Genomic DNA, 14,526 nt, shown 5'->3' on the forward strand with positions numbered 1-14,526 from the left:
AAATCAAATATGGCCCAAGCTGAACCAATCAGCACGTTACGGCGGAGACGAGGCGCCCTAGCCCGTCGACTTGCAACCATAAGGCGCGAACTCGATGAATACGAAGCGCCTGGGAAGGCAAACAGAATCTTCCTAACATCTTGCCGCAGCTCGTTCGATGAGCTTTGGAGGAGGATACTCGAAGTTCAAGAAGAGTTAGATGTGTTAGATGAGGGGGAAGATGCGCGTGTAGATTCGTTATCGCAAGAGTATCGGGAGCTTGACATGCGGTTCCTAGGTCTCTTTGAGCAAATATCAGCAACAACCCCGTCGACTACAAAAATAGGTGAGACATGCCGGAAACCAGAGCCGACCACCGTTCCAGAGGTCCGCGTGCCCCAATTCGACGGTGCCCTCGAGAACTGGACCTATTTCTACGACACGTTCTCATCCATAGTGGACCGTAACGAAGGTTTGACGAATGTCCAAAAGTTCCAGCATCTACGCTCATCTATAACTGGACGGGCCGCACAGAGTATCCAGTCATTAGAACTCACAGAGGCTAACTATTTCATCGCGCTTGACACACTGAAGGACAAGTTCAATTGCCCCCTCCAAATCTGCATGCGCCATTGGAATTTGATGCGCAACTATCCGGAAATCAAAAAGGAAACTCCAGAAGCCCTAGAGGATTTGTTGGAAACCATCAGCGTAAATCTAAAGGCGCTCGAACACCTAAAAGAGCCCGTCACATCAAACATAGCGATGATCGAATTGATCGCGTCGAAGTTGCCCTCGTCCAGCCTGCGTAAATGGCAACGCACACTGCCCCGCCAAAAGGTGCCATCCTATCAGCATCTGATAGACTTTCTCAAAACACGGGCGAACGGGACTCAATTCCTCTCTAAAGAGAAGGAATCAAAAGGGTCAACCCACAAACACCACAGTCAGCGAACAACCATACCGCATGGGCGAACCCTTGCTACAACCAGCAGAACGGTGGTGTGTCCGACCTGCAACGGACCTCACGAGATCAGACACTGCAAAATCTTCAAGGCCAAATCAGCGACCAAACGTTTTCAGATCGTGAAGAAGGCATCGTTGTGTATAAATTGCCTAGGCACAGGACATTCGCCGACACAGTGTACATCGGGTTCGTGTCGTATCTGCGGTCACCGACACCATACTTATCTACACCGCGAACAAACCCAGGTAGACTCACGGTCGTCGGACAGTCGCTCATCGAGCGGTCGGTCGTCGGGCAGTCGCGCACCGAGCGGTCGGTCGTCGGGCAGTCGTTCATCACACAAGCGAGCCTCCACCGAACAATCACCATCGGGATCATCGAAGTCGCGGTCGTCCCACAAGTCGAGGCGAACATCCGACACTTCACGGAAGCATACATCTTCGGCTCCAAGAGGCACGAAAGAGCATGCCTCGTACGAGTCACGCTCAGCCCGGATCCAGAACACCACCCCAACCTCCTCGTCCAAGTACCAACCGGGGCAAAACTGACTATCCGAGACTACGACAGCAAGGGGGATCGGACTAACAAACACATCTGCCCACACCCCTCTGCATCATGATCTGTTGGCCACAGCACAGATCAAGGTTTTGAACAAACAGGCACAACCAATCCGAGTCCGAGCCTTACTCGACACTGGGTCGAGCATGAACTTCATGACCGACAAGCTCGCGAATTCCCTCGGTATAAAGCAAAGGAGATGTGCGATCCAGATCGGAGCCCTCGACAATTTGAGCACCACGGCAAAACGATTCACCACGGCCACAATCACGTCGACGGACGGCAAGTATAAGAAAACATTGAGATTTCTTGTTATCCCGGCCATATCGACCTTCATACCAAGCGAGCCCATCGACCCCTCGAGTCTGGGATTACCCAGAAATATTCAACTAGCCGATCCACAATTCCATTGCCCAGACCCGATCGATGTCTTACTTAGTACCGGATCAACATTTGCGTCGCTGTGCATCGGGCAGGTCAATCTGGCGCAACCAGGCGAACCTGAACTACGTCTACAAAAAACACGATTCGGCTGGGTAATCGGGGGGAGTCCCACGTCCCAAACCGCGATAAATACGTTCCACGCAACCACAACGGCTCTGCAAGAGGACCTCGCACGGTTTTGGGAGATCGGCGAGGGACCGGCCACTACTCATCTTTCGGAATCTGAACGATTATGTGAAGAACATTTCCGAAACCATGTCCGACGAACCAAGGAAGGCAGATACATCGTTGCATTACCATTCAACGAAAAGCTTTCCTCACTAGGGTCATCGAAGGCCACTGCAATGAGCAGGCTCGCCTCTCTTCATCGCCGATTCCAACGCGACAAACAATATGAAACCGCGTAATGTGCTGTGATTCAAGAATATTTAGACTTGGGTCACATGACGAAGATCAACACGGATCACGCCACCGACCACGGATATTATTTACCACATCACGGCGTGATCAAGGAATCGAGCGACACCACTAAGCTACGGGTTGTGTTCGACGGCTCAGCTTCAAGTACCACGGGAATGTCTCTAAACGACGCCCTTCATACGGGTCCGAAATTACAAGAAGACCCGAGAAACATCCTATTGAGATTCCGGTCATTTCAATATGTCCTTACCGGCGACATCGAGAAAATGTACCGTCAATTCATCCTACGTCCAGAAGATCGTCCTTATCAAAAGATTCTGTGGCGTGCCGACAACGGAGAGATCGAAACTTACCGACTCAACACCGTAACGTTCGGTCTATCCGCAGCCCCGTATCTGGCCATCCGATGTCTCAAACAGTTGGCAGAAGACGAGGGACCTCGATTTCCGAGAGCAGCGCAGATCCTACGGCGAGACTTCTATGTCGACGATGCGTTGACCGGAGCCGATACGAAGGACGAAGCCCTATCAGTCAGGAATGATCTCACGAAATTACTTAAGCTAGCCGGTCTAAATATCCGCAAATGGGCATCAAACGATCGGGATCTGCTGCGAGGGCTACCTGAGGAAGACACCAACCAGAAATTACATCTCGGTGAGTCATCCACGTTAAAAACACTCGGCGTCTTTTGGGATTCAGCCGACGATACCATACTATATTCGGTCAAGACGAACAGTGACACTTCCCGAATCACAAAGCGATCAATCAGCTCAGTCATCGCACAAATCTATGATCCACTAGGATTGCTCGCGCCGGTAATCGTTCGAGCAAAAATGATTTTGCAACAAGTCTGGACATTGAAGGTTTATTAATTACAAGAAAGTTTGTAAAAGACTGAAGTTTTACGTAAAAAGTACAAATATTCTTTCAACAAAATTAGTCAAATCACATCATTATTTATACATATTGTATATAAATAAAATATGCGGATATATTACTTTACCCTAGAATTAAAATTCAATAATATTGAAGAATCTTATTTATTCAGATTTTGTACATTATCGCTTCTAACCTCGGATAATAGAACAACAAATTAAATATTTTTAAACAAAAAAACTTTGTTCCTTTGTTTGATTTCCCTTGCTCGCGTTTCTTAACTGCTTAGATATAAAATACTTACGTTTTCGAAAATTCATACTTCACAAGCTACTAAACGCTTTATCTGTTCAGAATAATTTATTGTTTTCTTAACTAGGTACATACCAAATACATCTATTAAGTTGGTACTTCTCATAATTACCAGTACATAAAGCTAAAACACTTTTGTACTATGCTTGTTATACATGGATCTAACAAATAATTTAACTTGTGCATTGTCGTTTGTATATTTTGTTACGTGTAAAATATTCTATTTCTACACTACTTACAAGTTCGATAAAGTGTACATTACACATCGTGAAATTTACATATTTTCACTTGGTTACCCTGCCCAATTCGAATATAATTCAGAACGTATGTGCTATATTTATATATTCTGCATTTGTTTTGTATATTATGTACATTGATCTGATCTTTGTAAACGCGAGTTTTACGATATTAATGAGAAATTTGCCAATTTAATGGAAGTTGTTAATTTTTTCTGGCACGTTTCACGTTAGCAGACATGTTTCTTAAGTTACAGTCGAAAAGTGTTTTTATGTAAAAGAATAGGAATGATCAAGTTATTTTAAGATGACAAGATATTTCACGTCTTCTATTTAAATATAGCGTTAAATTTTAATTCCGTCAATTCGTATATACTCATACATCGAATTTCCTTTTCTCATGTCATTTCTTTTCTTTCATTTCACATTTAATTACAAAGATAAAGTGTAAGTACGTTCCTCATAAAATTAATATCAACTGTCGCAAAATATACAAAAGTAAACTAAGAAGAGAGGTACATATTATTACACAAACTGTCGTTCATATTGCATATGTACATATTGTTTATTCGACCAATCGCGGGGAGACGTAGTCGTTAGAAGAGACGTCAACGGGGGTCGTAAATCCCCGTTACGATTATAACAATCGACACCACGAATTGATCGATCCCCTGATTTCCGTTGAGATAATAGGGGTGATTGAGGTTGTATAACACTGTGATTCACAGAATTATAAATTATATATTTCCAACACTTAGGTTACACTGATGAGCATAGATAGATAGATAATCACTTATTGCACGAAGATAAGATATATATGTACGTTAGAGCAGGGCTCTTATAATTAGATTTAGTGTATTAGTGGACGTAGCACTATAAGATATTTAGGAGAGGAAATGTATGCTCGACAATACCGAGACCGACTTTCGCGTTATGCTTAGACTGCCCCGATGGGCATTAGCGGTATACTTAGTAGTTGACTTTTCCAACGATGTAGAAGAAGTGAAGTTGAGTGACGATGCTGTGTCGGAGGAAAGCTAATGATGGGTGTGTCTAGCGCACGGGACCATCGGATTTGTTGGTGCCGATGTTAGTTAAGAGAGTGAGGGAAATAGGCTTAATGTTAATTGGTTAAACGAAGGGTCTTATCCGCCCTCGAGGGAAAGTGGTTAGTGGGAGGAAAGTTGCAGCGTACGTGAGAAAAACTAACTTTCCCTTGTCCCTCCGTGGTAGACATAGTCTTTAGAAATTCTTCGGAAACAGATGTTTGTTTGGTTTGAAGGACCTTAGCAGGCAAGTGACTCGGGTTTATGACGGGTGCTTAAGGCTATTGAGGGTACGCCGTACGGAAGAGCGGACATCTGATGTCCGTCTGGCCCGCGGTGTGTGACCTGGGCCAGGCAGAGAGTCGCCCGGCGTAACACATATGCAGTATAAAAACAATACTTTTTAGTTTTTAATCTCTTGTTTAAATATTCCTAATATCTAAATTTGTATCGGTCATTGATTCGATATAACTGCGTTTATTGGAAGTAATTAAGCTATAGCCTGCGCACAAGAGAAGAAGGAACAAACACGTATAGTATACACGCTTAAATAACAAAATTAAGTCAGTTTACGTTCAATGTGAACTTGATCAAAGTTCCAGTCTCGAATTATAGAGTTTCTTACTATCAGTTTACAAAATTCGATATTACGATTATGTACCGTATTTGAAAAACATAAAATGCTTTGTTCAATTTTAAATAAAACTAATATTTACCAAAGCGAATACGAAAAAAATGTTATCATCAAACTCAATTTTCAATTATCAAACTTAATCCAGCACAAATACAAATGTTATTCGTGCTTTTTTACTTTTACTACTTTTCAACTCTCTATAGTTCGAGATTTGAGTTCCGCTAACTTTCTTTCTACTGCGCATGCGCAACAGGAAAACTGGAATTACACGTAATAGTAAAAAATTCGAAAATCTTATCCTTTCGTGGCAGCGAAAGTAACCTAGGACTAGAGGTTCCATAACATTAATAATAATAAGGCAATAATATTAATATTAATGTAGTATCGTGGACGAAAGGCCTAAGAAATATCGGGCGAACTATGAACAATGTCGCGAGAGCCGAGGCGTCGTCGGGCTCATCAATGTGTCATCGGTCTTTTCAAGTGCATAGTTTCGTGGAAAAGACCTACGTGACCCTGGCCACGAGCGCCTGCAGAACACGTGTGCGGTGTGCCTAGGAAAAAGACAACAGAATGCGGCAACGACCAGAGAGTTAGTCGAAAAGCAGAGTGCGAGTCGAGGAGCCGAGTGCGAGCTGAGCGGAGACAGAGGTTGCGAGTGGCGTTGCCGAGAGAGTGTGGATTGCGCTGTTTTCTGTACGTTTGGCGTGAATAGTTCAGGTTGAACAACAATCGTCTTTTTCAGTCTGATTAACATCTCTATTGTCCACTCTTTGTAAACACATTATATCACGATATTACATATTTTTGGGGGCTCAGCCGGGATTGGACAAGACAGAAAACGAAACGGTTTAACAGAGCTATTCGAGCTAGTTGTGAATTTACCGGTGCGCGGTGCAGTAAAAGACGATATCGTCGACGGTTTAAGTTTGTGTAGTGTGAAAAATGGCAAACGTCGGGGACGAGCGATTGTCGGGTGAAGAGGGTTCGACGATGGAGGAGCTGAGGAGTAAGCTCGCGCGAATGAACCTCCCTATATCGGGTGCGAGGTCAGTGCTGATTGCAAGGCTGAATCGGGCGTGTAGGGCTGGACAATCGTGTCCTAAGGGATCGACGGGCGGTGAAGAGCTAACCGGTCAACGAGATCTAGGAAACGTACAGAGAGCTGAGCGTGATTGTAACGAAGATGAAGATGTTGAGAAAATGAATACGAAGGAGTTGAAGGAGCGCCTCGCTAGTTTGGGTTTAAAAACGACGGGAAGAAAAGTAGAATTACGCGCACGGCTACAAGCGGCCATGGATGGTAACGACATATCGTCGGAAGAAGAAAGCGACGACGAAAGTGAGGATGAAGATGACAAGAAAAACGCAAGAGGATACAAGAGAGATACGCGAAGGGTGTATCAGGACCGTGACGAATGTTGTCGAAGGGCATGCGTTGGTTCGACACTGAGTTTTAGAGACGTCGAAGATGCATTAGAGTCGTTTAGTGGCGACAAAGGTGAAAATGTCGAACGATGGTTCGAGTCGTTCGAGGAAGTCGCTGATACGTGCATGTGGTCGGATGGGCAGAAGGCAGTCTACGCCAGGAAGCTGCTGAAGGGATCAGCGAAAATATTCGCGAGCTTCGAGTGTCATGCCAGGACTTGGCATGAGTTGAAGAGGGGGCTAGTGAAAGAATTTTCGAGGAAAGTCAACAGTAGGCAAGTACATCAGAAACTTGAAGAAACAAAAAAGGAGAGTGATGAAGCATGTTTGGCCTACATGTACCGCATGCTCGAAATAGCCAGCCATGTGGACATGGAGGAGGAAGCAAAGGTGGAATACATAGTGGACGGAATAATAGACGACGAGAACAATAAGGCTATATTGTACGGCGCTACGTCAATCAAAGAGTTGAGGAAGAGGTTAGTGATGTACGAAGAACAGAAGAGTCGCAGAGCAAAGTCGATTGTGAAGCCGGCTAAAGCCCAGAAGAACGGGAAGCCCAGTCAATCTGTAGATGCAATGAAGAAAAGAAGATGCTTCATTTGCGATAGTGAGGATCATCTAAGTGTTAAGTGTCCGGAGAGGGGAGAAGGTGTTAGGTGTTTCGAGTGCAGCGGATTTGGACATATTGCAGCGAGGTGTACGGCACGACCGAAAGAGACTTGCGTAGTGTCAAGATCCGAAAAAGGGAAGTATGTGAAAGAAGTGGCGATAGATGACTGTAGGTTTGTGGCATTAGTGGATACGGGTAGTGATCTCACGTTCATCCGATCAGACGAGTATGCGAGGTTAGGGTCACCACCGCTAGGTAAATGCAAGTTTAAGTTCGACGGTTTTGGTTCCGCTGGCAATGAGACCTGGGGTGAATTCACTAAGGTAATGACGGTTGATGGGTGTAAACTGCCAATCACTTTGCACGTTGTTTCAAACAAAATATTGACGAAGCACGGCCTGTTGTTAGGCACTGATTTTCTGGATCAGGTAGAGTTACGGGTTAAACGGGGCGAAGTGACTTTCTTGCGGCTTGACGAACAGACTAACAAAGACGTGTCGGATGTGTTTAGAATTAACGTAGTAGAACAGACTGACGAAACAGACCTAACACACGTACAGGAACCGCATTATCGTGAAGCCATTCGGGATATTATTAAAGGGTATAGGCCGGAGAAGAAGAGAGACGTCGGGATAACCGCGAAAATAGTTCTGAAAAGCGACAAACCGGTAGCGCGAAGACCGCGAAGACTGGCGCCGAGGGGGAACGGGCAGCATGTCGACCAGGTTCAGAAATACCTGAATTCCACCGTAAACAGAAGCACAGGGAAGACTCCTTTCCAGCTACTGGTCGGGGTCGAAATGCAAGTCAGGGAAGAGGCGAAGATTAGAAAGCTGATCGACGAAGAGGGGGCCGCGAGGTTTGAAGAACAACGTCGCGAGCTACGTGAGGACGCGAAGAAGAAGATCGCCGCAACTCAAGAGGAGAATCGTCGAAGTTACAAGAAAAGAAGAAAGCGTGCGAAGCAGTACCGAAGGAAGGACCCGCACACACCTCGATTTTATGAAACCTTGGGTCCTAAACGCCGAAAGTGACGCATCTGATGACAGCGAGATAGAAGGCAACATCTGAGGGCAGATGTTATTGCAGGATGGCCGAGTGTAGTATCGTGGACGAAAGGCCTAAGAAATATCGGGCGAACTATGAACAATGTCGCGAGAGCCGAGGCGTCGTCGGGCTCATCAATGTGTCATCGGTCTTTTCAAGTGCATAGTTTCGTGGAAAAGACCTACGTGACCCTGGCCACGAGCGCCTGCAGAACACGTGTGCGGTGTGCCTAGGAAAAAGACAACAGAATGCGGCAACGACCAGAGAGTTAGTCGAAAAGCAGAGTGCGAGTCGAGGAGCCGAGTGCGAGCTGAGCGGAGACAGAGGTTGCGAGTGGCGTTGCCGAGAGAGTGTGGATTGCGCTGTTTTCTGTACGTTTGGCGTGAATAGTTCAGGTTGAACAACAATCGTCTTTTTCTGTCTGATTAACATCTCTATTGTCCACTCTTTGTAAACACATTATATCACGATATTACATTAATAATAATGTAATCGAGTACTACTAACAATATTAATAATAATAATAATAGTATGGTAATGGCAAGATACACGCGGGTATAAATTAATCATTCCTTTCGTAATATCTACGACGTCTTCGGGATATTCTTTAGAAATTACTTTATTTCTGGTCAATATTCATTAACGAGCAACTTTTCTCTCTGTTTCTTATCACGATTTTTTTCACTTCATCACAATTGTACCGTTAGAAATTATTCAAAACATTGTTAAAATGTCCATGAAATATATGCAATTGCCGTATTGAATAAGCGAGTAATGAAGTTGCTGTTTCACTGAATAAAAGTGAAATCTCCAATGCGTGTGCTCAAGTATATAAGTTAAAAAAAGATTGGTACATCAATGCCTATTATTCTTAATCAATATTCATCATTTAACAATTAGGACCGAATTTTTACAAACCAACTCTAAACCACGACCCAATTTACAAATAAAAAGATGGATGTGTAAATTAACTATCAACTATTAATCTCCAATCCTATGTGAAGATATAATGTTCGGACCAAATTTCTAAACTAACGTGGACAATTCATGCGGACTATTGGTGGTTGCTGCGCTACTTAGATCCAATGTGGCAGCCGGAAGACCAGGACTGACGCTGCCGGTTGCTTCCCGTGGCAAATGCTGCGATCTATTTAGCTTATTTCCAGGACTCGGTGGCGATCTATCTGCTGGTGTATCCGGTGGCGTAACCACGTTTCTGTGTCCGCTCACGTTCAGATGATTGTGCGTCGCTGCGATCGGAGCTGGCGATGAGAGCAACAAGGGCGGTGGAGACATTGACACGTGTCGATGATGATGATGGTGATGATAGTGTTGGTACTGTGCAGCTCGGCCGTGCGTTGCGTGGCTGGTATTTAGTTAGTTCGTCACGGGCCCGACTTTCGTTGGGCAGCCAGCATGGTGGATGGTTAACGGGCCATGTAGTTGTTGTTGCTGTTGTAGCTGGTGCTGGTTCTGGTGCTGTTGCAGCTGCTGCTGCAACGCCTTCACGGCATTCGTCTTCTCCTACGAAATAAGAATGATAGGTTAGGTTGTAGTCAGGGGCCATAACAAATTAAAAAAGTTATAATATAAGAATTTACATTTTAGTTGAAATGATTCTAGTTACGAATAAGTATTAAAGATGATTCAAATCTTTTTCGTTACCGATAACCATGGTGAAAACTCTTTTGGATTACTTTCAGCCATTGTCAATCTTATTGTCAATACTACATGCTTGAAGTAGAAGGAGGGGTACAGAGAAAAAGACTTTTTCTCAGCAAATATAATCGTTACTCAATTATTTTGTTCAACAGTTTTACAAATCTCCCAAAAATAAACGAGAATACGAAAATACACTGAATATCGTGTGTATGGTTATTTATAAAATCCCCTTGAAATAGTTGCGATCGCGGATCACATAAACAAACGAACCTGTCATTCTACAGAGTATCTTTTTCGGTGAAATTATGCAAACGTAAATGTAACTTCGGTAGAACTCCTCGAGAACTTGTAAGCTTATATCACTCTGACCCAACCAGTCCACTCTAAAGTGTATAATTTATAAAAGGGGATTATATTAATACGCGGAGGATGTGGTAGGTGGTAAGTTTTGCATATGAATGTTTGTTGATACAACGAATGGTTAAATGGAGGTTTTCATGAATGTGATAAGGACTAGATCGAATGTTTTAACACTTATAACTAGAATGCGTATTTTTATACAAGTTTGTAGTTTTACGAACATAATGAAAGAAATAAAATTTTAATCGAGATTTGTTTTCTTATATACGTATATTTTAGCGCATTTTATGCATTTTGCGCCATTTGCGTACCTTTCAATTTCGCACGAACGTATAAAGGTCAGCAATATAATTATAACGCTTCTTAAAAATGTGAAAAATCCTGGTTTCCTAAAAGCTTGCAATTGATTTCAGAAAAATTTTTATGAACTCTACCAGATAAATTATGGTAACTCTGAAAAACAAAATTTTACGATAAAATGATTTCCGGGTGAAATACACATAAAAGATGATTTAGACGTGTTTGAACGTGTTCGTTTTCTTTTTTAATAGCGATATGTTCTTACCCTCTGCCACACGAAGACGTTATGGACCATTGCGCATCCACAAAACACGATGCCAAGGCCTATGAAAACCGACGCAACGATTACCGGCGTCGAATGAAACTGGATGCATATATACAATATCATATCTGAAAGCATTGTTAGAGGATCATTATAACACGTATGCCATAACAAGCGGGACAAAGAATCAGCGCAAATATATATTCTCAATACATATAATTCTCGAAGCGTAAACTATATACATATGCTTTTAATTGAAATTTTCAATACTAGTTGCAAATTATTTTTCAATTAATTTATTATTTAAGTCTTTATATATCAATTCTCGACGAATAAATTACTTAAATTATAGAGAATCTATCTTCAGACAATAGAGAATTCAATATTTTTGGTCGTTAAGTAATTTACAAATTTCTAAAACGATTACGTTCGAAGTTTTGGACAGTATTTGAGGTTTCTAACATGACATTAAAAAAAAAAATAAATAAATTTTATGATATAATTAAAAAAACATTGTAGTCTATCAAAATTTCTATTCCGTCAAATTTATTAAAACGCAGTTTTCTTCTGAACAGAGTCAAAATGTCCGTCTTGAATCGAGTTCAACAGCTTAACGATCGATCGAGCGAATGATAGCTGTGTAAACTAGCATGACACAACGTAAACTTTAGATTAGATCTCGATCCATCAACCAGCCGTATTCATGCATGACATGAATATTCTGTTTCAGCTCTTTATAAATTAATCTGTTAAAACTTCCCTAAAAGACGATCATTTTTTATTTTTCTAAGAAAAATAATGACTATTCGGCGTTAAAATTAACTTTATTTCCATTGGATTTCTAAACTGATTTCATACACTCAGAGATAGTTCACAGTATCTTTTAGATTCATGCCTGAATTCAAGAAAAATTAAACGTATAACTTAAGTACTAGTATCTTTCAAAAGGTTAAAGTTGACAGAATTGAAGGAATTGGTTCTTACCAGTTAGAAAGACGGGAATGCTAATGAAAAACCCTCCGACAGCACATATCCGGCTGATGGATGATTTTTGCAGGTACTTGTTACTCCTGAAACAGACAAAATTTGAAGTGAAAGTCAGTTTCACGATTCTATGATAATTGAGCGAAATATAAAGGAACCAGTCTTTTGTTTAACAGCCAAGAATCTTTCAAAAATTCTACTGTAATTGATACTTCAAATATATTTAGTCGGACAAAGGATAATCATAATCGCAACGTTAATCTTAACTTTAATTCAAGGATCAAACAGTATCATTATACATATAAAAGTAAACATAAAGTCTATCCACATTATTGTTATTATTATTATTATTATTATTATTATTATTATTATTATTATTATTATTATTATTATTATTATTATTATATGTTATTCTATAATTGATTTTTATTTCTTTATTATCAATATTATTCTACTTTCTATAATGATTCAATTATAGATCTTATTTTTTGTCAATCATATTTCACTGAAAAGATCACTTTGAAAATAATCTAATAGTAAAAAATGAAAAATAATCTTTTTCTACCTTGTCTTCATTTTTTACAAACTCTGTCCACCGCCGTAAACCTATTAAATGCATGAAACGACAAAGCAAAGCTGCTTCACATAATTCCCCGCTCACGCAGTGTCAATCAGCTCACGACCGCAAACGATACTGCTAATTTCCAGCGACCACGAACGATTTCACCGTAATTGCCGGTGTGAAATTTACCAATACGTGCTCGAATTGGTCAATAATGAACAGAGCGCTCTTGCACACACTAATCTACCAACAAATAATATTGACTCAATTGAACAACAGCGCCTAGATTAACGGACAAACCGCATGTTCCAAACAGATTTACAATCACGGCAGAAAATACATGCCGTTATAGATGTTTCCTGGTCAAGACTAATTTCCACGCGTTAAGAACATTGTAACCGGAATCTAGGAAGAACTAGCACTTCCTGGAATAATACTATTGTGTCCTCGATTAATCTTTTCCCACTCATTTTCATCTCCAATTTCTCATGAGGCTAAGATTCCTGCATCTTTTATCATAATAATTTATTAATACTATTAATAAATTGAGACAATTTTACACGTCGTATTTTGCGTTATAAGATGACTTGTAATTTGTAAAATTTACCTGTAAAATTCCTTTGTTTGTTTTACCGAAGCAATAGTTGGCATTTCTATACGACAATAAGAATTTGTTAATACTAATAATCTGTAAGGTTATCATGTTATCATTCTTCTAATGGATAGTATATTATTGAAACTTTTTTTAATATTGAAACGCGATATTTTTTTGGAGAAGAAGTGCATAGTAGTAAAGAGTTGAATTCTACGGACGTAAAAAGTGGACATAACATTTTCTGTACATGGAGTCGCCTGGCCTAAACATTTTATGATTTCCGGGCAAAAAACAGACGAATCCAGCGCTGATTTTAAAGCAGCTTCATCCAAATAAGCCACAATAAGAAATTCCCACGAAACAGTTGCGTTCATCCCCTTTCGAGGTCGCCGACCTCTTTGAATGCGTTTCAAGTGCGTCGTACCAATGAAACTTCGAGTTCTAAACTAATTTCTCAGCCTTTTGCGTTAAATTTAACCTTCCGCGTTAGTGTATTTCGGACGAGCTCCTATTTTACGCTTTCGTCGACTTCACCAACGTAACACGCAGCATCCGCAAGTAAAACTGTCTCTTAAATTTGATGTGACACCGATACACGACGAGAAGAATCACAATGCCATTTTTATTCCACTTCGTTAATTTTTCGTCGTAAGGTTTAGCTGTAAATAGGATTAAAAAAATTTAGATTAACGAGGAATTTAAAATTGATCTGTTAAATCAACAATTTCCATTAGTTGTCAATAGATTTTATAAGCCTCAGATTACTGAGAAATTATACACATTGCAAAATATTTACCATTGGTTACCCACGCTACACGTAAATTTGATCAATCTACCAATGCACTAACACTGCAATAAATTTCTATTGCAACATTCCACGCTCCTTTGCCGCACCTTAAACTCCTCGCTAGATTTATTCCACCTTAAAGTGTCACATAACTCCTACGACACCGATATCAAATCTTAAACTCCACCAAATTCCAGAGAAACTTGATTTCGTCGAAAGTAAGAGATTAAACTTAAAAAGCAATTTATTTCATCTTTAAACTATCCCAAACTTCTTAAATATAATTTATGTATGTCGGAGATAAGAGGACACCGGTGCCTTCCCTCTGAAACCTCGGGAAAATCCATAAAAACATTGTAATTAAAATCTACAGTTGTAACTAAACGATTTGCCGTCATTCTAACCAATTGTATTTGTTTGAGACTTGTGACAATGAGCTTGGGCTCAAGGCGAC

At 41.0% G+C, this 14,526-nt stretch overlaps 1 protein-coding gene and 1 long non-coding RNA gene across 2 annotated transcripts; one reads left to right on the top strand and one right to left on the bottom strand.

Annotated features, from left to right (window-relative positions):
- Positions 1-9: 9 nt before the first annotated feature.
- LOC126877174 (uncharacterized) lies at positions 10-3,240 on the top strand. Its single transcript, XM_050639991.1, has 3 exons — positions 10-1,132; positions 1,580-2,296; positions 2,372-3,240. Exons 1-3 carry the CDS (start codon positions 10-12, stop codon positions 3,238-3,240), a joined length of 2,709 nt encoding a protein of 902 aa, XP_050495948.1.
- An 8,596-nt stretch (positions 3,241-11,836) lies between these two features.
- LOC126877171 (uncharacterized) lies at positions 11,837-13,367 on the bottom strand. Its single transcript, XR_007694796.1, has 3 exons — positions 13,298-13,367; positions 12,694-13,199; positions 11,837-12,214 (listed from the first exon to the last, which is right to left on the bottom strand). It is a non-coding gene; the product is annotated as an uncharacterized LOC126877171 (long non-coding RNA).
- Positions 13,368-14,526: the final 1,159 nt, after the last annotated feature.

This window comes from Bombus huntii, unplaced genomic scaffold (assembly GCF_024542735.1).
Source record: "Bombus huntii isolate Logan2020A unplaced genomic scaffold, iyBomHunt1.1 ctg00000130.1, whole genome shotgun sequence".
Classification (NCBI taxonomy): domain Eukaryota; kingdom Metazoa; phylum Arthropoda; class Insecta; order Hymenoptera; family Apidae; genus Bombus; species Bombus huntii.

What these genes read in the sequence shown, in the direction of transcription:
- LOC126877174 (XM_050639991.1), top strand. Translation starts at nt 10, where the DNA reads ATGGCCCAAGCTGAACCAATCAGCACGTTACGGCGGAGACGAGGCGCC. An exon ending in GCCGACACAGTGTACATCGG is followed by an intron (nt 1,133 to 1,579) that starts GTTCGTGTCGTA and finishes TGTTGGCCACAG; the next exon opens with CACAGATCAAGGTTTTGAAC. An exon ending in ATCGAAGGCCACTGCAATGA is followed by an intron (nt 2,297 to 2,371) that starts GCAGGCTCGCCT and finishes CTGTGATTCAAG; the next exon opens with AATATTTAGACTTGGGTCAC.